The sequence below is a fragment of the Chrysemys picta genome, chromosome 3 (genome assembly GCF_011386835.1).
Source record: "Chrysemys picta bellii isolate R12L10 chromosome 3, ASM1138683v2, whole genome shotgun sequence".
NCBI classification, from domain to species: domain Eukaryota; kingdom Metazoa; phylum Chordata; order Testudines; family Emydidae; genus Chrysemys; species Chrysemys picta.
The window spans coordinates 38,051,253-38,078,037 of record NC_088793.1 but is presented as its reverse complement, the minus strand read 5'-3'; the positions used below and the strand labels follow the sequence as shown (position 1 = coordinate 38,078,037).

The following is a 26,785-nucleotide window of genomic DNA, read 5'->3' as shown; positions in this document are numbered from 1 at the left end:
ACCTGCCCCTGTCCCCATGTGTCCCTGCATTCTTCTTCCCCCATTCCCATAGGTCTCTAAACCCCCACTCAGCCACTCCTTCTCCCCCCATCCCCATGTGGTCCTGCATTCCCCAGATCCCCATGTGGCCCCCATTCCCATTTAGCCCCTTCCCCAGTGTGTCTTCCCCACAGCCTTTTTGAACCCCAGTCTATGTGACCCCCTCCCCGAGAAGCCCCATTTGCCCTGCTCTCTCTGTCCCCTCCATATCCCATACCCCTTCACCTGACCCCGCAGGGCATTGTGAACAACACAGCCTCCTCCTCCCAATTGGCTGCTGGCTGCTATTTTCGGAGAGCTGTCTGCCTTCTGTTCTGCAGTCACAGCAGCCCTGGATGGGTGAAAGGCATAACTGCAGATGCTCTCTGGCAGAATGCATTTTCTACAGAGGAAAAAAAAAATGTCACGGGAGACCTAAATTTGGCACGTGCACAATGGTGCAGAATTCCCCCAGGAGAAACGTGCATCAACAGACTCCACATGGACAGTTAGACCATGACAGTTTAGTTTCCTTCCCCAGCTTGCTGTTGTTTAATTGTTCATGTAGACAAGTCCTTACAGTAAGGGATCGTTTGGAGCCCTGCCTGTCCATAGTTGAAAACATTCAGTTTAGAGTAAGGAATATACAGAATGCAGGACGAGAAATGACACCTGTTAATATGCCGTCATTAACAGCCAAAAACTCAGGCCTAAAGTTATCTGAAGTGGCTTACACACTGTAATTTTGAAAAGAGAAAAGCTTATTTGCTGTATATTTTTAGGGAACAAAAGCAATGGATATTATATTACTAAACTGTGTAAGAAACTCACATTGATTTTAGGAGAAAGATCCAAGAGAAAATAAAATATGAAAAGAGTGTGGAACAATAATACACTAGGACTCTGATTAAGCAGAGCACTTAACTATGTGCTTATCTGCTTTGCTGGATCAGGGCCTAAATTTGGTGGCATAAAAGGAACTGTAAATTTATAATGTAATAAAAGTATATAAGAATACTTATTTAACAGGTGAAATAAAAGTTCTGGGGGAATTTAAGGGACATGAGATGATCTACACAGTTTTGTACCTTAATAGCCCTCATGGAATTATGAGTTTCAAAGACCTGGTCTACACTACGAGTTTAGGTAGACTTTAGCAGCGTTAAATCGAATTAAGCCTGGACACGTTCACATGACGAAGCCCCTTCTTTTGACTTAAGGGGCCCTTTAAACCGGTTTCTTTACTCCACCTCCGACGAGGGGATTAGCGATAAAATCGGCCTTAGCAGGTCGGAATTGGGGTAGCATGGATGGAATTCAACGTTATTGGCCTCCGGGAGCTATCTCACAGTGCTTCATTGTGACCGCTCTGGACAGCACTCTCAACTCAGATGCACTGACCAGGTAGACAGGAAAAGCCCCGCGAAAGTTTGAATTTCATTTCTTGTTTCCCCAGCGTGGAGAGCACAGGTGACCATGCAGAGCTCATCAGCACAGGTAACCGTGATGGAGTCCCAGGATCGCAAAAGAGCTCCAGCATGGACCGAATGGGAGATATGGGATCTGCTCGCCATATGGGGAGATGAATCAGTGCTAGCTGAACTCCGTAGCAGTAAACAAAATGGCAAAATATTAGAAAAGGTCTCCAAGGCCATGAAGGACAGAGGCCATAACAGGGACGCACAGCAGTGCCACGTGAAAATTAAGGAGCTAAGGCAAGCCTACCACAAAGCCAGAGAGGCAGACGGAAGGTCCGGGGCAGAGCCGCAAACATGCCGCTTCTACGCGGAGCTGCATGCCATGCTAGGGGGTGCAGCCACCACTACCCCAACCGTGTGCTATGACTCCGTCACTGGAGAAACACACAGGGAAGCGGGTTTGGGGTATGAGGAAGAGGAGGATGAAGATAATGTAGATAGCTCACAGCAGCAAGGAAGCGGAGAAACCGGTTTCCCCAACAGCCAGGATATGTTTATCACCCTGGACCTGGAACCAGTAACCCCCGAACTCACCCAAGGCGTGCTCCCAGACCCTGAGGGCACACAGGGGACCTCTGGTGAGTGTACCTTTGTAAATATTACACATGGTTTAAAAGCAAGCGTGTTTAATGATTAATGATTAATTTCCCTGGCAATCGCGGCCAGTACAGCTACAGGAAAAGTCTGTTAACATGTATGGGGATGGAGCGGAAATCCTCCAGGGACATCTCCAGAAAGCTCTCCTTCATGTACTCCCAAAGCCTTTGCAAAAGGTTTCTGGGGAGGGCTGCCTTATCCCGTCCGCCATGGTAGGACACTTTACCATGCCAGGCTAGTAGCACGTAGTCTGGAATCATTGCATAACAAAGCATGGCAGCGTATGGTCCCGGTGTTTGCTGGCATGCAGACAACATCCATTCCTTATCGCTCTTTGTTATCCTCAGGAGAGTGATATCATTCACGGTCACCTGGTTGAAATGGGGTGATTTTATTAAGGGGATATTCAGAGGTGCCCGTTCCTGCTCGGCCCAACAGAAATGTTCCCCGCTGTGGGGCGGGGGAGGGGTGAAGTGATCATCCCCGAGAATTGGGTGTAGGGGGGAGAAGGGGGTTAGTTGGGTTTGTGCTGCATGTTAACCCGGAAACCGCAGCCCCTCCTTTTACATTGCAAACCCATTTTAAATGGCCAACCCAATGGGTACTTGGTATGGGAAATGAGGGTGCTACTGTTTGAAACCATTCCCACATGTTAAGAAGGTTAAAAAAGCCAAAAGATTGTGGCTTACCATGGCTGCCTGCAAGCCGAAATCTGTTGCCTGGCACTGCGTGAGTGCTCTCTCACACCAAACCGGCAGGCCCTCAATATAAGAGGAAAAATGCGAGCTTGTAACGAAAACACATGTACTGTGTAATGTGAACAGCAAAATTTAACGTGAAAGAGTGTACCCATTGTTCTCTAAAATGTGTCTTTTTTGACCACCTCTCCCTTCTCCTTCACCAGCTGCAAATGTTTCTCCTTCACAGAGGCTAGTGAAGATTAGAAGGAGAAAACGGCGGACTCGGGATGACATGTTCACGGAGCTCCAGATGTCCTCCCACGCTGAAAGAGCACAGCAGAATGCGTGGAGGCAGTCAATGTCAGACTACAGAAAAGCACAGTACGAACGAGAGGAGAGGTGGCGGGCTGAATCGGGGGATGAACAGAGCAAGTGGCGGGCTGAAGATGATAGGTGGCGTCAGCTTGCAGACAGAAGGCAAGAGTCGATGCTCCGGCTGCTGGAGCATCAAACTGATATGCTCCAGCGTATGGTTGAGCTGCAGGAAAGGCAGCAGGAGCAGAGACTGCCGCTACAGGCCCTGTGTAACCAACAGCCCTCCTCCCAAAGTTCCATAGCCTCCTCATCCAGACGCCCAAGAACACAGTGGGGGGGGCCTCCGGCCACCCAGTCACTCCACCCCAGATGATTGCCCGAGCATCAGAAGGCTGGCCTTCAATAAGAGTTAAAGTTTTAAACTGCAGTGTGTCCTTTTCCTTCCCTCCTCCCCCACCAATCCCGGGCTACCTTGGCAATTATCCCCCTAGTTGTGTGATGAATTAATAAAGAATGCATGAATGTGAAGTAACAATGACTTTATTGCCTCTGCAAGCGGTGCTCGAAGTGGGGAGGGGAGGGTGGGGTGGTTGGTTTACAGGGAAGTAGAGTGAACCAGGTGGGGGGGTGGGGCGGAGGGTTCATCAAGGAGAAAAACAGAAGTTTCACACCGTAGCCTGGCCAGTCACAAAACTCGTTTTCAAAGCTTCTCTGATGCGCACCGCGCCCTGCTGTGCTCTTCTAACCGCCCTGGTGCCTGGCTGCGCCTAATCAGCGGCCAGGCGATGTGCCTCAACCTCCCACCCCGCCATAAATGTCTCCCCCTTACTCTCACAGATACTGTGGAGCGCACAGAAAGCAGCAATAACAATGGGGATATTCTTTTCACTGAGTTCTGAGCGAGTCAGTAAGCTGCGCCAGCACGCTTTTAAACGTCCAAATGCACATTCCACCACCATTCGGCACTTGCTCAGCCTGTAGTTGAACAGGTCCTGACTACTGTCCAGGCTGCCTGTATACGGCTTCATGAGCCATGGCATTAAGGGGTAGGCTGGGTCCCCAAGGATAACTATAGGCATTTCTACATCCCCATATTTTCTGGTCCGGGAAGGAAGTCCCTTCCTCCAGCTTTCGAAACAGACCAGAGTTCCTGAAAACGCAAGCATCATGTACCTTTCCCGGCCATCCCACGTTGATGTTGGTGAACCGTCCCTTGTGATCCACTAGGGCTTGCAGCAGCATTGAAAAGTAAGCAAGTCACAAAGTTCCATGAAAGTGCCCTTACGCATGCGAAAGTTTCGCAGCCACTGGGAATCGTCCCACACCTGCAGCACGACGCGGTCCCACCAGTCTGTGCTTGTTTCCCGGGCCCAGAATCGGCATTCCATGGCATGAACCTGCCCCAGTAACACCATGATTTGCACACTGCTGGGGCCTGTGCCTTGTGAGAGGTCTACGTCCATGTCAATTTCCTCATCACTCCCCTCGCCGCGCTGCAATCGCCTCCTCAGCTGGTCCTGGTTTTGCTTTGGCATGTCCTGGCTCTGCATATACTCCAGGACAATCCGCGTGGTGTTCACAGTGCTCATAATTGCCGCGGTGATCTGAGCGGGCTCCATGATCCCAGTGCTATGGCATCTGGTCTGAAAAAAGGCGCGAAACTAGTATCTGATGGAGGGAGGGAGGGAGGGGCGAGTGACGACATGGCGTACAGGTACAGGGAATTAAAATCAACAAAGGTGGCTGTGCATCAGGGAGAAACACAAACAACTGTCACACAGAATGCCCCCCCCCACCCCAAAGATTGAACTCAAAATCCTGGGTTTAGCAGGCCGTTGATTTCACGGAGGGAGGGGGAAGCAAATGAATACAGAACAAATCTATTTTTTTACATCTTAAACTGGCAGACGACGGTGCAGCATGACTGATAGCCCTCGGCATCTTCTGGGTGCTTGGCAGAAAATACTGGGCGCTTGGCAGAAAATAGCATACTACGACTGATAGGCATCATCGTCGAGACTGCCCAGGTGCCCATGATTGACAGCCACTGTAGTACGACAACGACGGATATCAGTCGTAATATACCATCTTCTACCAAAAGGCAAGGGGCTGCTGCTGTGTGCAATGCAGCCCCACGTCTGCCAGCACCTAGATCGCTGATGAAGACTACCAGTCATACTGCACCGTCTACTGCCAAAAGGCAATTAGCTGCTGCTGTGTAGCAATGCAGTACTACATCTGCCGGCACCCAGAGGACATATGGTGATGGTGAGCTGAGCTGAGCGGGCTCCATGCTTGGCGTGGTATGTTGTCTGCACAGGTAACCCAGGTAAAAAGGCACGAATCAACTGTCTGCCATTGCTCTGACGGAGGGGGAGGTGCCTGACGACATGTACCCAGAACCCCCTGCGACACTGTTTTGCATCATTCAGGCATTGGGATCTCAACCCAGAATTCCAATGGGTGGCGGAGACTGCGGGAACTGTGGGATAGCTACCCACAGTGCAACGCTCAGAAAGTCGACGCTAGCCTCGGTACTGTGGACGCGATCCGCCGACTTCATGCACTTAGAGCATTTTATGTGGGGACACAAACAATCGGCTGTATACAGCCGATTTCTATAAAACTGGCTTCTATAAATTCGACCTAATTTCGTAGTGTAGACATACCCAAAGACAGAAAATATCTTGAATGTCCAAAGTCTTTCTAGTTTTTAAGGACAGGTTTGAATGTATTAAAGTATGAAATGTCTGGCCAATTTATCATGATTCTCTCCCACCTCATCAAAATATCAAGAAGGAATCAGACATCTCATTTTCTGCTTCAAGCTCTGGCTTCTCAAAGGTCGAATTGGAAAAAAGAGAAGGAAGATATCCCATTTTCATGCCAAAATGAAACTGAAGCCAAGTTTCCTAAAACAAACATACACTATACTTGTTCACTATGTAAAACACAATCTAGTGGTTATCATTCTAAAGTGGAAAGAGACTGCTGCAGAATTAATAGACTAGCGGTGAGATTGAAAGGAATCTGAAGTGTGGTTTCTATTGCATTAACTCAGCATCAATAATATGGTCCAGCAACAAGAGCACCAAAGTGAGAGCAATGAGTCCTAAGTTTTATTTCTAGATCTGTCATTGACAAATTGTGTAACCTTGGCAAGTCCCTTGAGTTCTGTTCCTCAGTTTCCCCACTTGGAAGATAGAGGTAATGATTATGATTGCTCTTTATAATTACATCAGAGAGATAAAAACCAGGGAGGGAGAAGAACTAATTAAACTAAAAGGCAATGTTGGCACAAGAATAAACAGATATAAACTGGCCATAAACAAGTCTAGGCTAGAGATTAGAAGAAGGTTATTAACCAGCAGAGGAGTATGATTTTGGAACAACCTTCAACAAAAGTAACGGGGAGACAACTAGTTTTAAAATTATGCTTGATAAATTTATAAATTGTGTCATATTTCAGAGTAACTGCACTTGCATTCCCCCCTCTACAGCCCCTAGCGAGCATTTACTTAAGATTTCTGTCTCCCTCATTCCCCAGCAAACCAGTCTATCTAAAGGCCAGCACCTGATCTTTGCTTTCTCTTCAGGGATTCTAAACAATATATTGCTAGCAGTTACAAGTTATCACATAGCTTTTTCTAAGCAAGCACATTTATTCTTAAGGTAAAAGCAATAGAGAGAAAACATAAAAACAATAGGAGTTCCTATACACATGCTAGCAGCTTACCAGAGGTCACACGAGTCTTATAGGTCCCTAGTAGGTCAAAGTCTTTCCAACCCTTCTGCAAGGGACAGAAAGTCCTGTCCTGTCTTCTTGCTAGATTAGGAAGAAGGCTCTGATTGAGTTTAAACCTAGCCTTTTTATATCAAAAGCCCTTTCTTTGCTGGTTGATCTCTGGAAAACCCAGCTTGAACCATATAGGGAAGCCTTCCCGGGAGTTGGTACCTCTCTAGAGGTTTGTCACAGGATGCTTCTTTGGCTACCCAGTAGGCAGTGCTGTCTAACCTGTTTTTGTGGTCTCCTAGTCACAAACACAGAGTCCATTTCTTTTCCATCACGTATATACCTTTAATTCTCCGTTTCCAAACATGACAGGATATAGCTCAGGTGTACAGCAGCAGGAGCCTTTTACACAGCTTTTCTCCTCGATACAGCTTACCTCCCTTACTTCCTGTTCCTCCCAATTATATATCCTCCCCATTACTAAGCCAATTACCTCATTAGACCAACAACTATGACCAAGGGTCAGTAATCCCCACCAGGAACAGGTTTGATTCCAATTAAGCCTGCAACGTTCTCTGTGCTGCAGCAACTTCAGGGACTGGGACGCTCCAACTAGCTCTCTGTCACAAGGTGTTTATAGCCTAAGTGATTCACCTTAATCACCCTCCACTGGAAGAGCTAAAATCAACCCTCCCTCCCTAGAGTTGCACACAATCCCTGGCCCAGATTGATACATAAATCATTCAGAACCGTAACACAATACCTTCTCCCAAATGAAATTACATGACAGGGTTATCTGCAGTAGCAGGGGACTAGATTCAATCATAAAATCATAGAACTGGAAGGAACTTGAGAGGTCTCCAGTTTGTACAGAGCATTTTGAATTTTAATCCTATCCTCCAAAGCACTTGTAATCCCTCACAGCTTGGTATCATCCGCAAACTTTATAATTGTACTCTCTACGGCATTATCTAAATCACTGATGAAGATATTGAACAGAACCGGACACAGAACTGATCTCTGCGGGACCCCACTTATTATGTCCTTCCAGCATGACTGTGAACCACTGACGACTACTCTCTAAGAACAGTTTTCCTGCCAGTTATGCACTCACCTTATAGGTTTCAAAGTAGCAGCCGTGTTAGTCTGTATCCGCAAAAAGAACAGGAGTACTTGTGGCACCTTAGAGACTAACAAATTTATTAGAGCATAAGCTTTCGTGGACTACAGCCCACTTCTTCGCTCCATCTAGGTTACATTTCCCTAGTTTGTTTATGAGACGGTCATGCGAGACAGTATCAAAAGCTTTACTAAAATCAAGATATACCATCTTATATCTAGGCTTCCCGCCTATCCACAAGGCTTATTACCCTGTCAAAGAAGGCTATCAGGTTGACATGATTTGTTCTTGACAAATCCATGCTGACTATTACTTATCACCTTATTATCTTCTAGATGTTTGCAAATTGATTGCTTAATTATTTGCTCCATTAGTTTTCCACATACATAAGTGAAGCTGACTGGTCTGTAATTTCCTGGGTTGTCCTTATTTCCCTTTTTTATAGATTGGCACTATATTTGCCCTTTTCCAGTTGTCTGGAATTTCTCCTGTCTTCCATGACTTTTCAAAAATAATTGCTAATGGCTCAGATATCTCCTCAGTCAGTTCCTTGAGTATTCTAGGATGCATTTCATCAGGCCCTCATAGTATCATTAGTGCCCACATGGATGAGTAGCATGGGGTAGTAGTGAGAGGGCCGCATGATCCTCGACAATCCCTTCATAATGTCTTGGATATGGGCCCCTGGCAGGCAGCATACTTCCTGGGATACCATGTCAGGGCGCCTGATGAGTGCCTCTGTCCCCTCCAGAAGAGAGTAACCAACCACCACCACACTATGTTTCCTCCTGGGAGTGGTGGCTGCGATCCTCCCAGACTTGGGAGTACATGGCTTCTCCTCCTCCACCTTTGAGGGTGATTCCTTATCACTCATTGCCAGGGTAGCATATCAGTTTTCCATCACCACGGTGGGTGGGTTGGGAGTAGGGATGGAGCCCTGCTTGCTGCCATAAGTAAACAGCTGCCTGTGTCCTCCCTGTGTCAGAGCCATATCCTCCTCCCCTGGTGATGTGACAGCAGTCCTCTGTAGCTGGATAGCTTCCTCAGCCTTGCATGTCTCCATATGAATACTCTCGAAGAACTCCTCATGGGAACAGATGCTCCTCAGCCTAGCCACCTCTTCCTGTAGCTCTCTCACCTGCTTCCTGAGAGATTCCACCAGCAAGCACCTTTCACACTGGATGGTCCCGGAGCCTGGCTTTCTGTGAGTGGGAAATGCAGGCCACAGTCTCTGCAAACCCACACCAGGATCTGGGCAGAGGCATTCATGGTTAGGTTGTCTGTCTGGAAACAGGAGCAGGTGGAGGAGACAGGAACAGTGTTGGCAGTGGTGATGTGGCCCTTCCTAACCATTATATAACCGATTATATTTCAACTCCCTCTCAAACTCCCCTATTTGCGGTCCCCTGTTCGCTAGCTAATCCAGAAGGTTCCTTCCAGTCCTATTTCATATGTTTCTATGATCATCTATCTTTGTAAAGTACTGAGAGCTAAGGATAGAAAGCTCTATATAAGAAAGCTCACATAAAAAAGAATCTAACACATCAGAAAAGGACAGACAAATAAACAGTGACAAGTTTTTAAAGTGCTTGTACACACATGCTAGAAGTCTAAATAATAAGGTGGGTGAACTAGAGTGCCTCGTGATAAAGGAGGATATTGATATAATAGGCATCACAGAAACCTGGTGGACTGAGAGCAATCAATGGGACACAATCATTCTAGGGTACAAAATATATCGGAAGGACAGATCAGGTCGTGTGAGGGGCGAGTGGCACTATATGTGAAAAAAAATGTAGAATCAAATGAAGTAAAAATCTTAAGTGAATCCACATGTTCCATAGAATCTCTATGGATAGAAATTTCATGCTCTAATAAGAATATAACATTAGGGATCTATTATAGACCACCTGACCAAGACAGTGATAGTGATGATGAAATGCTAAGGGAAATTAGAGAGGCTATCAAAATTAAGAACCCAATAATAGTGGGGGATGTCAATTATCCCCATATTGACTGGGAACATTTCACTTCAGGACGAAATGCAGAGATAAAATTTCTCGATACTTTAAATGACTGCTTCTTGGAGCAGCTGGTACGGGAACCCACAAGGGGAGAGGCAACTCTAGATTTAGTCCTGAGTGGAGGGCAGGAGCTGGTCCAAGAGGTAACTATAACAGGACTGCCTGGAAATAGTGACCATAATACAATAGCATTCAACATCCCTGTGGTGGGAAGAACATCTCAACAACCCAACACTGTGGCATTTAATTTCAAAAGGGGGAACTATGCAAAAATGAGGGGGTTAGTTAAACAGAAGTTAAAAAGTACAGTGACTAAAGTGAAATCCCTGCAAGCTGCATGGGCACTTTTTAAAGACACCATAATAGAGGCCCAACTTCAATATATATCCCAAATTAAGAAACAAAGTAAAAGAACTAAAAAAGAGCCACCGTGGCTTAACAATCACGTAAAAGAAGCAGTGAGAGATAAAAAGACTTCCTTTAAAAAGTGAAAGCCAAATCCTAGTGAGGCAAATAGAAAGGAGCATAAATGCTGCCAAATTAAGTGCAAGAATTTAATAAGAAAAGCCAAAGAGGAGTTTGAAGAATGGCTAGCCAAAAACTCCAAAGGTAATAACAAAATGTTCTTTAAGTATATCAGAAGCAGGAAGCCTGGGCCCCTTGATGATCGAGATACAAAAGGAGCGCTTAAAGACGATAAAGTCATTGCAGAGAAACTAAATGGATTCCTTGCTTCAGTCTTCATGGCTGAGAATGTTAGGGAGATTCCCAAACCTGAGCCAGCTTTTGTAGGTGACAAATCTGAGGAACTGTCACAGATTGAAGTGTCACTAGAGGAGGTTTTGGAATTAATTGATAAACTTAACATTAACAAGTCACCGGGACCAGATGGCATTCACCCAAGAGTTCTGAAAGAACTCAAACGTGAAGTTGCAGAACTATTAACTAAGGTTTGTAACCTGTCCTTTAAATCAGCTTCTGTACCCAATGACTGGAAGTTAATTAATGTCACGCCAATATTTAAAAATGGCTCTAGAGGTGATCCCGACAATTACAGACCGGTAAGTCTAACGTCGGTACTGGGCAAATTAGTCGAAACAATAGTTAAGAATAAAATTGTCAGACACATAGAAAAACAAACTGTTGAGCAATAGTCAACATGGTTTCTGTAAAGGGAAATCATGTCTTACTAATCTATTAGAGTTCTTTGAAGGGGTCAACAAACATGTGGACAAGGGGGATCCAGTGGACATAGTGTACTTAGATTTCCAGAAAGCCTTTGACAAGGTCCCTCACCAAAAGCTCTTAAGTAAAGTAAGTTGTCATGGGATAAAAGGGAAGGTCTTTTCATGGATTGAGAACTGGTTAAAAGACTGGGAACAAAGGGTAAAGAATTAATGGTAAATTCTCAGAATGGAGAGGGGTAACTAGTGGTGTTCCCCAAGGGTCAGTTCTCAGACCAATCCTATTCAACTTATTTATAAATGATCTGGAGAAAGGAGTAAACAGTGAGGTGGCAAAGTTTGCAGGTGATACTAAACTGCTCAAGATAGTTAAGGCCAAAGCAGACTGTGATGAACTGCAAAAAGATCTCACAAAACTAAGTGACTGGGCAACAAAATGGCAAATGAAATTTAACGTGGATAAATGTAAAGTAATGCACATTGGAAAAAATAACCCCAACTATACATACAATATGATGGGGGCGAATTTAGCTACAACAAGTCAGGAAAAAGATCTTGGACTCATCGTGGATAGTTCTCTGAAGATGTCCGCGCAGTGTGCAGATGCGGTCAAAAAAGCAAACAGGATGTTAGGGATCATTAAAAAGGGATAGAGAATAAGACTGAGAATATATTATTGCCCTTATATAAAATCGATGGTATGCCCACATCTCAAATACTGCATACAGATGTGGTCTCCTCATCTAAAAAAAAAGATATACTGACACTAGAAAAGGTTCAGAAAACGGCAACTAAAATGATTAGGGGTTTGGAACGGGTCCCATATGAGGTGAGATTAAAGAGGCTAGGACTCTTCAGCTTGGAAAAGAGGAGACTAAGGGGGATATGATAGAGGTATATAAAATCATGAGTGATGTGGAGAAAGTAGATAAGGAAAAGTTATTTACTTATTCCCATAATACAAGAACTAGGGGTCACCAAATGAAATTAACAGGCAGCAGGTTTAAAACAAATACAAGGAAGTTCTTCTTCATGCAGCGCACAGTCAACTTGACTGTGCCCTGAGGAGATTGTGAAGGCTAGGACTATAACAGTGTTTAAAAGAGAACTGGATAAATTCATAGTGGTTAAGTCCATTAATGGCTATTAGCCAGGATGGGTAAGGAATAGTGTTCCTAGCCTCTGTTTGTCAGAGGATGGAGATGGATGGCAGGAGAGAGATCACTTGATCATTGCCTGTTGGTTCACTCCCTCTGGGGCACCTGGCATTGGCCACTGTCGATAGACAGGATACTGGGCTAGATGGACCTTTGGTCTGACCCGGTACGGCCATTCTTATGTTCTTATGGCAATAATAATAATCATAACAACAACAACAATACTAAAGATTCACTGAAGATATGGCAGAATGGAGGTGCATGACATTTTCATTTAGAAAGTTCAGTATGTGATTTTTTGTTTTTCACAGAAACATTTCAGTTCTTTAAATTTACAACTCTGAAATATCTAAAACATATTATAGTCTTATGCTTTTGAATTATTTGAAAAATCAAAATAGAAATTTGAGAATATATCTAATTTAGAGAATGAGAAAATTCCCTTTAGACCTCTCTTTCTCCTTAATGAATTTTTGTAACATTTTATTAATTTCTACAGTGCCTCTCTCTCTCTCTCTCTGCAGCAGCTAGGCACTTTAATTACAGACAATAAACCACAAAAAAACAAAATAAAAACAGTTAATCAAATGCTAATAAATGAAGCTTGCATCTTGTCCTGAAGGTTGCTAGATTAAAAACTCTGATGGACTTTCAAATACAGTGAATTCCAATGTGAGACCCTTAATTGAGAAAGTCTTGCCTCTAAACATGAAGTATTCAGTATGTTCAGGTACACACACTTCTCATCTTATCATTACTGTCTTTACAGGTTATAGGGTAAAAGATGGTATCTCAAGTAATGAAGTCCCCAAAGATTTAAATTGTTAAAGATCACCATCTGAGATAAATTAACTCATGGCAGTGAACCTCACCACTCAGGAAACAAGCAGCTGCATTCTGCAGTAGCTGGAGATAGTAGGTGGACTTCAGGGTAACCCTACATAGCGGGCACTGCAACAGCCACACCAGGAGGTAAAGACATAGAAGACTGCTCTCAGGTTCATAATGCAAGGAAATGAGTAGTCTTCTGGCTAGCTGGAGATGCTGAATGGCACTATGAACCATAATACTATCTGAGAATTCCAATAGGACTCTGACACTATCAATCATTTTGCATAAAATTGGATACACAAAATGAGAAGTGTGCGCAGACCCAGCCTCCACTCCTCCATGTTTCTCATTACCAACAAACATCCGTTCTTATCCAATTTGAGCTACAGGCAGTTCAACTTCATCCAGATTGCTCTTTAAATATACATTGGAAAAGTAATGAGACTGTAGAATCTGAGTTCAATAGAAAAGAATTGTAGAGGCAAGTATCATCAGTATACTGGTAACACAAGAGCTTCCTGATCACACCCTAATGGTTTCATACTAGCATTGGGGAAAAAAGGAACAGGGAAGGACACAAGATGGAAATTTGTAGGACCCCACATGCTAGTGCCTTTGGAGAGAAACAATTGCTCAGCAGATGTTTTTAGTACTTTTCCAAGAAGGAGTGATCTGACAGAATTAGCATGGACACATTATCTTGTTCATTAAGAGAAGATAAACAGTCATATCAATACAGTTTTAGTCCCATGCCAAAGTGAACACTGACCAACAGAGATCAAAGAAAATTGTGAAATCCAAACAGGGATGGCACAACATCAATATTCAGAACTTCTACTGGTGAACCAGAGAAGCTATCAATAAAGACAGCAGTGCCTCAAGGATCAGCATTGAGCCGTTTCTTGTTTATATTTGTCCTGGATATCCTCACAAGGAACATACAGAAGGAGGCACCTTGGTGCATGCTGTTTTCAGATTCTATTGCTTTACGCCAATAGTCTCCAAACGTTTCATGTCATGCCCCCCCACAGCTGTGGTTGGGAACTGGGAGGGGGGCCACGGCTCCAGAGGGGTGGGGAGCGCGGACGGGGTGAGGTGGCCAAGCCTGGGGCCAGAGCTGCAGCCAGGGCTGGGAGCCAGGGGCTGCAGCAGGGGCGGGGATTGCAGCGGGGCCAGGGGCTGCAGCGGGCTGGGAGCCGGGGGCTGAGGCCAGAGCTGGTGGCTGGAGATGTGGCCAGGTCAGGAGCAGAACCACAGCCAGGGCTGCATAAGAGCTAGGGTCAAAGCAGGGTTGGGTGATGCTCACTCCCCGCCACCTGTGGGGGCTGGCCCAGGCCCGTCACGCCCCCCTGAACTTTTCTCTGTGCCCCACAGTTTGGGGACCACTGCTCTAGGCAGTGAAGAGAAAGATGTAGAACAGGATCTGGATAAATGGAGAGTTGTGTTGGAGAGGCATGGGATCAAAATAAGAAGAGGAAAAATAGAGTACATGGTATGTAATTTCAAACATGTGAACACTGAAGAATTACCTTTGAAACTAGATGGGCAGACAACGGGAAAAACACAGAGTTTCAAGAACTGGATTCTACAATTCCACAATCTGGGGAAATGGGAAGATGGAATTAGAGCTCAGATAATAAATGCCTGGCTCAAATGGAGAGAGAGAAGTATTGTAGTATGTGATAAGAAGACACCAGTTACGATTAAAAGGGAAAGTTTATAAAACAGTGGCTCCTCCAGTTTTAATACATGGCGCTAAGCGTCGGACAAAGAAGAAACACGAGCAAATGATCTGTTCCACAGAAATGCAGATATTGAGATTGATGAGTGGTGTAAGCAACAAAGACCGCGGGAGGAATGTGTATGTTAGAAACATGCTCAAAGTAACACCCATAAATGAAAAAAAGAGAGAGTTCAGACAATTTGGTTCCAACAATTGTGTGCGCAGGACAGTCCAAAAGATCAAAAATGAAAGAAAAAGACAGAGAGGCTGATCCAAGAAGTAGTGGAGGGATGTCATAAAGGAAGACAGGTTAGCATGTGGTGTGCTAGAGAATATGGAATTGAACAGGACACTTTGGAGAGAGAGGACTTGCAGAGAAGACTTCATAGATGGGATTAAAATGAGCAATTTAGGAACAAAATACTATCACTGACTCATAATTAAACTAATATTCAGCCAAACTTGGGATAATGCATACTTTTCCAATGTATATGGTCAAATACATGCAAAAGACCCAGAAAAAATAGGCCATACAGGTCATTTTTGGGAAGCAAGACAAGACTGTTTATACATTTGTTGGCAAACAACAACTCACCACAGTTCTGGTATGAATATTTTGTGACTGAGATGCAAAAAACATGCAAAATGTCTATGCTTTAATGCCTCTGTCTATTTAATTCTATTGCAATATGTTTAGAACAGCTGAAGATGGCATTTATTTGCATAGGAAGATCTACCTGATTTAGTGACCTTGGAACTATAGTCCAATTGAGGAACTTTTTCACTTTCTCCAACAAAACCTAAAGAGATCCTATGAGTTGTTTGGGCTTTAGACCTCTTCTTGGTTCAACTAATGATTATAAATGGCAAAGAATAACTAATTTAATTTGAAAAGGTCCTGACAGTGAGCGTAAGATTAGATTCACCTCAGGGAATTTCCTCAACCAATTTTTTAAAAAGCAGCTTGGTTCTAAGATGGTTGAAATAGAGGCTAAAATATATGTATTTAAATACTATAGCGGAGAGCTACAAAATGATGTTGACAAAAATGCTTAAAGAACAAAAAAAGGAAACTAAAATGGACTGTATAGACAATAGTTATGGATTTAAAATGTTTCCTATGATAGGCTGACAGGATGATACAGGAACTGAAGATGCCAGTAGTTTGATTACAAAATGGCTTTTTAAAATTTTAGGAATTAGTTTAAAACTCCAGCAAGTAGCTAAAGCCCATAAAAAGATTATGGATCTACATTTTGTCCTGAAAAAACATGTAGGAATATAGGCATGTCAATTTTTCAAGATACAGATATTTGTTTTCCCTCAAGTCTCCAGAGTTTTTGGGTGAAAAATGCATAAAAAGGAGGATTCGGATTATCCCTTTTGATTAGGATGAGTATTATATATAATGAGACAAATTTACACCAGAAGGAAGTTGTAAAATTCTTGGACCAGCAGACATTAGCAATTAAGATAGGCTCTTAAGATTGTAACTTTGACGATCTTATTACTTTCATTAACTGATATGGATACATTGGGTCTGATACTGTTTTCAGTCAACCTGATTTACACTGGTGTAATTCAACTGACTTCAGAAGAATTATTCCTTATTAACATGTATGTCGGTGACCTCATAATCGGGCATGTTGTCTCCATAAGGGAAAATGTCGGATGTTTTATTGTAGCATTGGGTTATGTCTTTATTTAGTTAAGTGGATGGTGGCATATATGTTATCTGAGAAAAGTCTGACAAGCAATGAGAGCAATTACTTTTTGATGGTTTGAGAAACATGCACCTATAGAGGTGTAGAAGCTCACTGGCCAATTACTTCTTCAATATTCTCCTCCAGAACTAAGCAGGACATCAGGACATGATTGCTGCAGTGACATTCTAAGAAGGAATGGTACCTAGGGACACAGGACTGGAAGGGTCCTCCTGGGTCACTAAGTCCCTCCCCCTGCAATCAAAGGTAATCTAGTTATGTAATCCTGTTCACAAATTTACCCAGCCTCACCTTAAAAATAGTTTGCTCCCACTACTCCTATTGAAAGGCTACTGCAGAACCTCACTCCTCTGATCGTTAGAAAACCTTTTAATTTCCAGCCTGAATTTATTCGTAGCCAGTTTACATCCATTTGTTCTTGTGCCAACATTCTGTTCATCTTAAAGAGCTCTTCCTCTGTCCTTGGTGTTTATGTACTTATAGAGAGCAATCATATTCCTTCTAAACCATTTTGCTAGGCTAAACAAACCAAGCTCTTTTGGTCTCCTCTCGTAAGATTGGCTATCAATTCCTCTGATTATCCTACTAACCTTTCTATGTACCTGTTCCAGTTTGAATTCAATAGTTTATCTTAGTAGGCATTGTTTATTGTATATTTTCTTCTGAGTAATTTGCTTGCAAATACATAGAGTAAACTGACATGGACTTTTTTCCTTACCTTGAAGACTTTTCTGGATACCTGCATTTGATGTCTTGTATAATTGATATAACTTCCAAATCAACTGTGAAGGACTCTAATGGTCTCTCTTTAGGAGAGCTTTTATGTAAAGACTTATTGATTATACATTTCATTTTTTTTCTTGTTAAATCTGGTGAGAACAGATTTTCTGTGCCACAGGTCGAAGCTGCATTATGCTTTGTACCTGTTTTCAAGACCCAAACAGCTCTGATCTGTTTTGTTAATCTCCCTGAGTAGCCTGCTTTTATTTTTACACATACACACGCACACACAAACAGGAAAACATTTAAATTTAAAATTTTGGTTTTAAAGTTGTGATGTACTTCGTACTCAACAATCCCATGCAAACAGGTTGTACAGAGACATAACAAAATCTTATCTGTATCAACATCACATTTATGTTCAAAAGACCCCTTATATGTGGAGGTGATGGCCTAAGTAAAAAATACATTTATCATGCACTGTTAATATCACCACCTGTTCTCTGCTCACTAATCCATTTGCAGGGGATTACCTCTAACATTTCAAATCTCAGAACAGTGTTTTTTTTAAAGTCATCTAGCTAAAGAAATGTTCTTCCTCCGCCGCTCAACTGTGGAAATTCCCCTCTTTGTTATGGGCAATATTCATTCCTGGATCAGTTTTTCTACATATCAAAGAGCCATAGCTTTGAAGCCCAGTATTTCTCAGCACTGCATGGCTAGAAACATGAAATTAATCCCTTTGAAAAGGGAAGACTCCAAGCTTCCTAATGGGGCTCAACAATCTAGTCTAGCCCTATTTAGGCCTGGAAAGGCTTAAAATATTTGACTTAAAATTGTCATTAAGGATTATAAAATCTATTTAGATCTTATAAAGAAGTTTTTATGATTCCCTGCAAGTCTCATACAATTGGACTCATAGTAACTAAGGCGTCTAGATGGTTGTTTAAGACAGATTTCACGGCAAAAATCAGCCAACTAGAAAACATACCAGCTTTATAATAATTGATACATTTGGCCAAGATTGAAATGCTGGCAGATCTGTGATTTTGAGGGGAAAAGCCTCCATTGGTTTTCAAAATTCAGCTGTCAAAGGAGAACCCCTATCCACAAGTGGGTTCGGTTCACTGAAGAAGCAAATATCATCTAAGGGCTTGTCTACACTGGCAATTTACAGCTCTGAAACTTTCTCGCTCAGGGCTGTGAAAAAACACCCCCCGAGTGCAGCAAGTTTCAGTGCTGATAACTACGTCCCTTGTGGAGGTGTTTTTTTGAGAGATCTGGGCGAAGTCTCTCCCAGTGCTCTTCTGCGACCATACAAGACACCTTAAAGTGCTGCCACAGCTTTAGTGTTGCCAGTTTAGACTAGCCCTAAGTGAATCACTAAGAAAATTTCTGGGGGCAGAAGACTAATCATGGCAGAACAGTGATTCCTAGAGAAAAACTTATTCAGAAATAATTGAAGTTTCCAAAGTACAAGATGGAAGCAGTGCGCTCACCATGAGATATCAGAATATTTTAGATGAGGTTATGGAGGAATTGATGGAATTTTCTATTGTCTCTCCTGAGAAAGTCAGTAATACTCCTAGCCTTTTTAAACTAAGGCCTTTCACAAACCATCCCAACACACTGCAATCTAAACAACTTAGTCACGTATTGATATACTACTGGCCACATATTTATCTTGGGTGGTCTTTAGACTTCCACTGACACTAATTTGGGTTATTCATATTTTTCAGGTGCAAGCACATAACTGCTGTCATTGGCTAAATCTCCTTTGTTCCTTTATCACTGACCTTGCCCCCTGGAGCCATTATTCTGCTATCAATCTCTGATGCAGTACAGGCATAACTTCTATTTGGAAAGTAATAGAATTTATAAAATATACTAGCTAAGCAACACTAACAGAAATACTGATGGATCAGCAGTCTTTTGAATCAGAAGCTGGATATTGCTTTAACAATATAAACATTGATTTCAAAAGTTATGCTGAGATTAAATAATGTGTATCACATATAGCTGTTTTCATCGGAAGGTTCAAAGTACTTTACAAAGGAAGTCAGTATCATTATCATAAACAACTTTGTTGTGGCTTAACCAGCTAGATAGTCATGGTGAACAATTTATTGTTCTCAAAAGTCATCAATAGACTCCAATACTGGGTGATGGAGGAAAGACCAGAAAACATAAGTATGTTCGCAAATGTCTGCTTGACAGAGAAAGAAAGTTAACTTAGGGGAAAGGAAAAGCAAATGGAAGGTATGTAACTGACAGTAACACATTTTAATAACTAGAACCCTGGACAAAAAATGAGGAAAAAGCCCTAACACTTAGACATTCATTAGAAGATATTTTATTAAAAAAGCAGGACTAATGACAGACTGGACAGCATCCTGAAAGAAATTATATTTGATACAGACTGGAAATAGGGAGGAACATGGTAACTTTAAGATTGTGTCAAAGTGTGGACACAGCTAGGACAGTGAAAGTCTAATTAACATTCAAGAGAACCTAAAGCAAGAGAAGACAGAGCTGCCCAAAGGGAACACGGAAGGAAGAGAGGAAATGCTAAACACGTCTGAAAGAATCCAACACTTCAATCGGACAAGGACAGCTACTGCATGCAAATAGACTTTATCCCAAAAAAGCACTTTGCCAAGAGGTTTAAAAGGTTCCTTAGGAGTGCTGTGTGTTACATAAGAAGAAATTAGAAAAAGAATGCAGCATATCTGGCAATTATATCTCTCAATAAAAGAGAATGCAATAGGTATTATGCCAGAGAACACAGGCTGATAAACTTTTTAGGGGCTGGATTTAAGCAAAACTCATTGTCAATTTGCTAAAATAAAATATTACTTTGCAGCTCAAATGGCAATGCAGGTGATTTGGGATACTGAACGCTGTAATACCTAGTTACAAGCTGTACAGGAAAGACACTACATCAAAGAGCTGTATGTAAAGGATATAATAGAATCTAGGAAGATAAATATTTTGAGTGGACAGAACCACATAGTGGAATGTATATGGAAACAAAATCACCATGTGAATGTAAATATATTAGTGGGATTATACTACCAGCCTCTTAATCAAGGAAATGCAATTACATGCACAATGTTCAGAGGCGGCAAAATCTAACAAAATGATAATAATGGGGGACTTCAACTACCCACATATAAACTGGCCAAATGGCACAATGGGACAAAGTTTAGAGAAACAATTTCTTGACATTTCAGTGCTGCTTCTTGGAACAAGTAGCTCTGGAGCACCCAACAAGACAGGCTATTCTTCCCAAGTTTGAAGTCTGATCCTGCTGAAGCCAATAAATAGGAACATAAAGTACAGCAGGCAGGAAATAAGAGGGAAATAAGGGTTAAAATGGATGTTTATCAACAAGTAGCCTAAGATGTAAAACAAAAAAAACCAACGCATGGGATTCTTTACGTTTATCAGAAACAAAGTTATTTTGGTCAATCAGATCAGAGAGACAGAGGAACTTCAGAAAGAATTAAAACAAGCCAACTGAATGGGGAATACAACAACAAATTAATTTCAGTGTGGATGAATGCGAATTAGCACACACTGGATGGAAAAATTTTAACTACTCATACACATTACAGGATTCTAAATTAATTGAATCAACTCAAGAAAGGGATCGGAGTGTCACTGTAGATGGCTCAAAGCAAACCTCTACACAATATGCAGCTGCAGTCAAAAAACTAATGAGATGTTAGGCTACATAAGGAATGCAATTGTGATTAATAATGATATTATTATAGGCTTCACACAAATCAGTAATGTGGCCTCACCTGCAACACTGTGTGCAGTACAGGTCACCAGATCTCAAAAGTTATATTGCAGAAGCGGGCGGGGGGGGGGGGGGGGGGGGGGAATTCAAACAAGACCAAAGAGAATTGGAGAGCATGGAAAAACTCTCATATAAACAGAGACTGAAAAAGATGGGACTGTTTACCTTAGAAAAGAGACAAATAAGAGGAGACATGATAAAACATAGGAAATAATGAATGGTAGAGAGAAGGTAAATCAGGAAATACTGTTCTCCCTGTCCAATAAACCAAGAGCAAGGTGACATTTGATTAAACTGAATGATGGAAAATTCAAAATTCAAGATTTTTTACACAATCTGTATTTAAACTTTTAAACTCATTGCCACAAGAAGTTGTTGAGGCCAAGAATTTAACAAGATTCAAAAAGGTCTTTATATGACCATCAAGTACATCCAGCGTTAACAAAATTAATAATAAAAGTTTTGAATGGATTATTAAACTTCATGTTTCTAGATTAATCCAATCTCTAACTATGAGAGATCAAGAGAACACCCAAAATAAGGGACAGATGATCCCACGTCTATCAATTGTGTGATTCTTACAACTTCTTCTGAATCGTCTGATACTAGCCACTTTCAGAGACAAAAATAATGCACTATATCAGTGGTCACCAACTGGTAGATTGTGATCGACTGGTTGATCCTGGAGCCTCTGCCGGTCGATCGCAATCTCTGGACGCTAAAAGTCCGGCAACACAGCAGGGCTCAGGCAGGCTCCTAGAAGCGGCTGGCTGCTGGCACATCTCTGTTGCCCCTGAGGGGAGGGAGCGTGAGGCAGCTCCACCTGTTGCCCCCGCCCCCAGCACCATCCCCGCAGCTCCCATTGGCCAGGAACTGGCCAATGGGAGCTGCGGGGGTGGTACTTGTAGGTGCAGGAAACGCACAGAGACTCACTGTTCCCCTCCCACTCAGGGGCCACAGAGACGTGCCAGCAGCCAGCTGCTTCCAGGAGCAGCGTGGGGCAGGGCAGGCAGGCAGCCTGCATGAACCCCACCAACCGGGAGCCCCCTGTGGTAAGCACCTCCTGGCCGAAGCCTACACCTCGCACCCCCACCCCAGCCCGGAGCCCCCTCCTGTTCCTAAACTCCCTCTGAGAACCCACATCCCTCACCCCCTCCTGCACCCCAATATCCTGCACCAGCCCGGTGCCCCTCCTGCACCAAACTCCCTCCCAGATCTTGCACCTCTCACTCCTGCACCCCAACCCCCAGCCTCAGCCAATGCACACCCCACAGTTGAGAATGTTACACTGATTTGTGATGTGACATGGTTCCGTCACAGAGACCCCCTTGGGACTGTCACCTGACATGCTGGAATTACCTCTGAGCCAGTTTTCCCTGAGTCCAGCTTGGGACTCTAGAACCCTGCCTTGTTGAGCCAGACATGCTAGCCTGCTGCAACACAGACCCAGGTCTGGTCCACGCCCCAAAGCTGCAGGCTTTAACCAAAAACTGCTCAGCAGGTCACCTATCTCCAGCACCCAGACCCCAATGGGATCCAAACCCCACATAAATCCGTTTTACTCTGTATAAAACTTAGACAGGGTAAATTCATAAATTGTCTGCCCTCTATAACACTGATAGAGAGATATGCACAGCCGTTTGCTCCCCCAGGTATTAATCACTTACTCTGGGTTAATTAATAAACAAAAGTGATTTTATTAAGTATAAAAGTAGGATTTAAGTGGTTTCACGTAATAACAGACAGAACAAAGTAAGTCACCGAGCAAAATAAAGCAAAAACACAGAAGTCTAAGCCTAATACATTAAGAAACTGATTACAGATACAATCTCCCCCTCAGAGATGTTCCAATAAGCTTCTTTCACAGACTAGACTGCTGCCTAGTCTGGGTCCAATCCTTTCCCCTGGTACAGTCCTTGTTAGTTCCAGCAGACATCTTAGGTGGAAACTAGGGGTGTTCTCATGACTGACAATCCCTTTGTTGGGAGCCATCAAGCTTCTAAACCACCATTAATGGCCCACACTTTGCATAATTACAATAGGAGTTATACTTCATATTCCTAATTTCAGCTACAAGAAGGATACATTTATACAAATAGAATGAACACACTCACTAGATTATAAGCTTTGTAATGATACTTTACAAGAGATCTTTTGCATAAGGCATATTCCAGTTACATTATATTCACACTCATAAGCATTTTCCATTAGACATTATAGAGTGCAACGTCACATGTGACAATCCCTGAAGGATTTTGGATCTATAAACCACAAATAATACTAATAAAAAGTAAAATTCATGAAATGTCCAGTGAATTCCATGAAATTAGATCCAGTGTGACCATATGACCCCTGCACCCAAACTCCCTCCCAGAGCCTGTAACCCTCACTCCTGCACCCGAACCCCCTGCCCCAGGCTCAGCCCAGAACCCCCCTCCGACACTCCGAACCCCTCGGCCCCAGCCCAGAGCCTGCACCCCCTCCTGCACCCCAACCCAATGAAAGTTAATGAGGGTGGGGGAGAGTGAGTAACGGAGGAAGGGGGGAATGGAGTGAGTGGGGCGGGGTATCGGGGAAGGGCAGGGCAGATCCTGGGTTGATCTTAAATTTAAAAAGTGATCTTGTGCAGAAAGGTTGGAGACCACTGGACTAGATAGAACTTGAGTCTGATCCAGTATTGCAATTCCTATATGCCTATGGGATTCAGTTCACACCTATCCACCAAAGAAATCTCAGAGTACAACCTCATCTCATATCCTAATGCAACATCCTTTTCTCTGGCCTTGACAAATGCAATCTTGCTTAATTCATATACATTGAGAATGCGGCTGCAAAGATCATTTTCCTACCTTGTCACTTTGATCACATCATCCCTCTCTTTGAATTCCTCCTTCAGTTTGTTCTTCCCTACTACATCAAAAAAACTGCTTGTATTTACTTTCAAGGTTCTCCACAGTCAATCCCCACTCTGTCTCTCATTTGATATCCAGCTAATGCTCGCCTCCAACTGGTACCAGCGCTGTAATTAAACCGCTGTTGCATGGCCACACTATACTCCTGGTGTCGGTGTAGCACATCCACAATAGCAGCTCTTGTCTTGACAGAGAGAGCAGTGCACTGTGGGAGCTATCTCACTGTGCAACTGGCTGCAGGGTGCTTTGGGAAGGGTTTGCAATGCCTCATGGGGCAGATACAGTTTTAAATGATGAAGGTTTCTCAATCCCATCGTTTCATGGGCATCCTACTAGATTGCCAGCCACTTTTCAGTTGCTCTGGTAACCTGCAACTCAGCCATCTCTGTCAGAAAACATGGATCCTGCACTGCTGTTCAGTATTGTGCTGTGCGTTATAAACACACCGCTATAAGAGGAGCACGGGGGGGGGGGGAGGGGCTATTCAGTTGAGCCTGGCATTGTTTGTTTGTACTGAACTATGACCCTTGTTATTATTTCTATGAGTGCCTGAAAAGTAACACATTTTTAAAGTAGCACTTGGTAATATGACCAAACTGACATCGCTGAACACCAAAACAAGAAGCCCACAGACGTGTGTGTGACAGGGAGTGTGCATGCATGTGTGTGAATTAGAGAGAGAAAGAGAGACAGAAACAGAGTGTGTGTTGGAAGAGAATGAGTATGTCGGCATGCTTTCTCTTTACATTCAGACAGCAGCAGGAAGCAACCAATCCCGAGGCAAAAGCTGATGCACAGACAGCTGGTGTCCCACCCCCCCCAGCTCAGGGGAGACCAGTACACCAGCAGGGGGAGGGGAACACCCAACATCAGCCCTTGCCTCCCTTCCTGGCTCTACACAGCAAGGCATAAGACTCTCCCCAACCCCAGCAGCATCCCGCCTGCCACTGTAATCCTAGTGCCGGGGAGAGCAGGATTCAAAGTTCATGTTTTGATCCTGTGATTCCCTCCAAGTTCTCCCACCCCCTCCTCTCCCCACAGACCAAGGAGATCCACCCCCTCCTCTGTAGTCCAGACAGGAATGTGTTTGCTGCTGGGAGCCAATGTGCTCAGCTGAGAAGTAGTCCAGGCAGGAACCATCTTTTTCTGTGTTTGTACAGAGCCTAGCACAATGGGATTCTGGTCCATGACTAGGGCTGCCTATGTACTACAGCAATACAGATAAATAACAGCAGTGCTGACACATTGAGATAGTGACTTGCGATACCGTGATGCTAGCAGACAGAGAAACTGTAAAATTCTCTCCCCCCCCCCCCCCCCCCGCGCCTCTTTGGGCTCTAGGACATACATGAATACTTGTTTAAATCAATAACTTCAAGATTTAACCTTTTACCCAATCCTTAGAATAAGCTTTTGTTCCATTGATCTCTGATTTAACTGGATTTTCTTTAATTTGTCTAATGATCATTGCTTTATTAAAATCATTTTGACATTAGACTCACTAACACAACCACAGGCAATTCAAGCAGAATGAATAAAGGAAGTAAATAAGTAAGTAAGTAAGTTACAACTGTTGGTAAGAGAGAAGGGGGACAAAAAGTTACCTAAGCCTGAAACATTCAAATTCAAAAAGGGACCAGACTGCCTGTTTCAACAAGCTGCAGCCAGAAAGGGAAGAGGAAGCCTGGGGAGTGTGGGGGCAACAGGAAAAGGAGACTAAAGTTTCCATAAACCCAGGATTATCGCATTTAATTCACACTAACACTACAGTAGTCTCAATACACAAGCTCTAGCTCCTATTCTAAGGATGTTAGAAGAAAGGTCTTATGCGCATTTTAATGAAATTGGGTAAAAATTTAACTTTTAAAAGTTAGTAGCAATATATTTGAGAATCCTTATAAAATGCTGAGTTAGATGATAACCAGTCAAATCAAAACCTAAATAATCTAACGCTTGCTATATACCATACTCAGCCATATTATAACTTACAAGCAATTTTTCTTACCACGGCGTTGCTTGAGCTTTCTTGCAAATCCCACAATAATAAGTGATTATCAGCCAGTGAAATGAGCTTTTTACCATCTCCCATTGGCTCCCATATAACACTGTAAAACAAACATAACATGAATAAAACACATGAAAAACCCCTCAAACAATGAAGTCTTGCAATTGTCGGTCATTTTAATTCTGTGGTGCTAAATCTGTCCTTAAACACAATGATGAAACTCCCATAATTTTCAATATAAATTGGTCCTTTTTGTCTGCAGAGCAGAGTTTGACCATTCTTGTCAATACGTAGTTAGTTACATACAAAAAACCTCCAAACATTAAAATAATATTACAGAGGTAAAGTCAAGCACTCAAAAGTTAGGAAATGCCAGAATTAAGGTTGCCCATACAACCTTAATTTGGCCCCCTGGTGCATATATATAATGATAGTCCTGCTCAACATCACATATAAAATCTGTGGCAGAGGAAGGAACAAGTGGTGTTCGGTTATCACTCAGAGCCAAGGAATCTGACAGAGGTCTGCTTCATTCAGTGTCTGAGCTCTAACTGATCAGCACTGCTTAACATGAGTAACATAACTGGTTCTAACTAGCTCTTGCCAGAGCCTCTTAAAGGTACACTTCCCCACGTCTTCCTTTCCCAGGCAATTAACAAACAACATTAGCATACTACAAAATTTCAAGTACTTATAACCAAATTATTAACCAAACTAACAATGCTCAATTTGTCTCTCAGGTGCACTGTACTGTCATGT

General features: G+C 43.0%; 1 protein-coding gene across 3 annotated transcripts in view; it reads right to left on the bottom strand.

Annotated features, from left to right (window-relative positions):
- The window catches only part of EIPR1 (EARP complex and GARP complex interacting protein 1), a 168,808-nt gene that overhangs the window by 25,091 nt on the left and 116,932 nt on the right, over positions 1-26,785 (bottom strand). For all 3 annotated transcript variants that reach the window (XM_065587747.1, XM_065587745.1, XM_065587746.1), the window contains one exon: positions 26,027-26,126. In XM_065587747.1, coding sequence (XP_065443819.1) covers positions 26,027-26,126 — 100 coding nt within the window. The remainder of the gene's footprint in view (positions 1-26,026; positions 26,127-26,785) is intronic.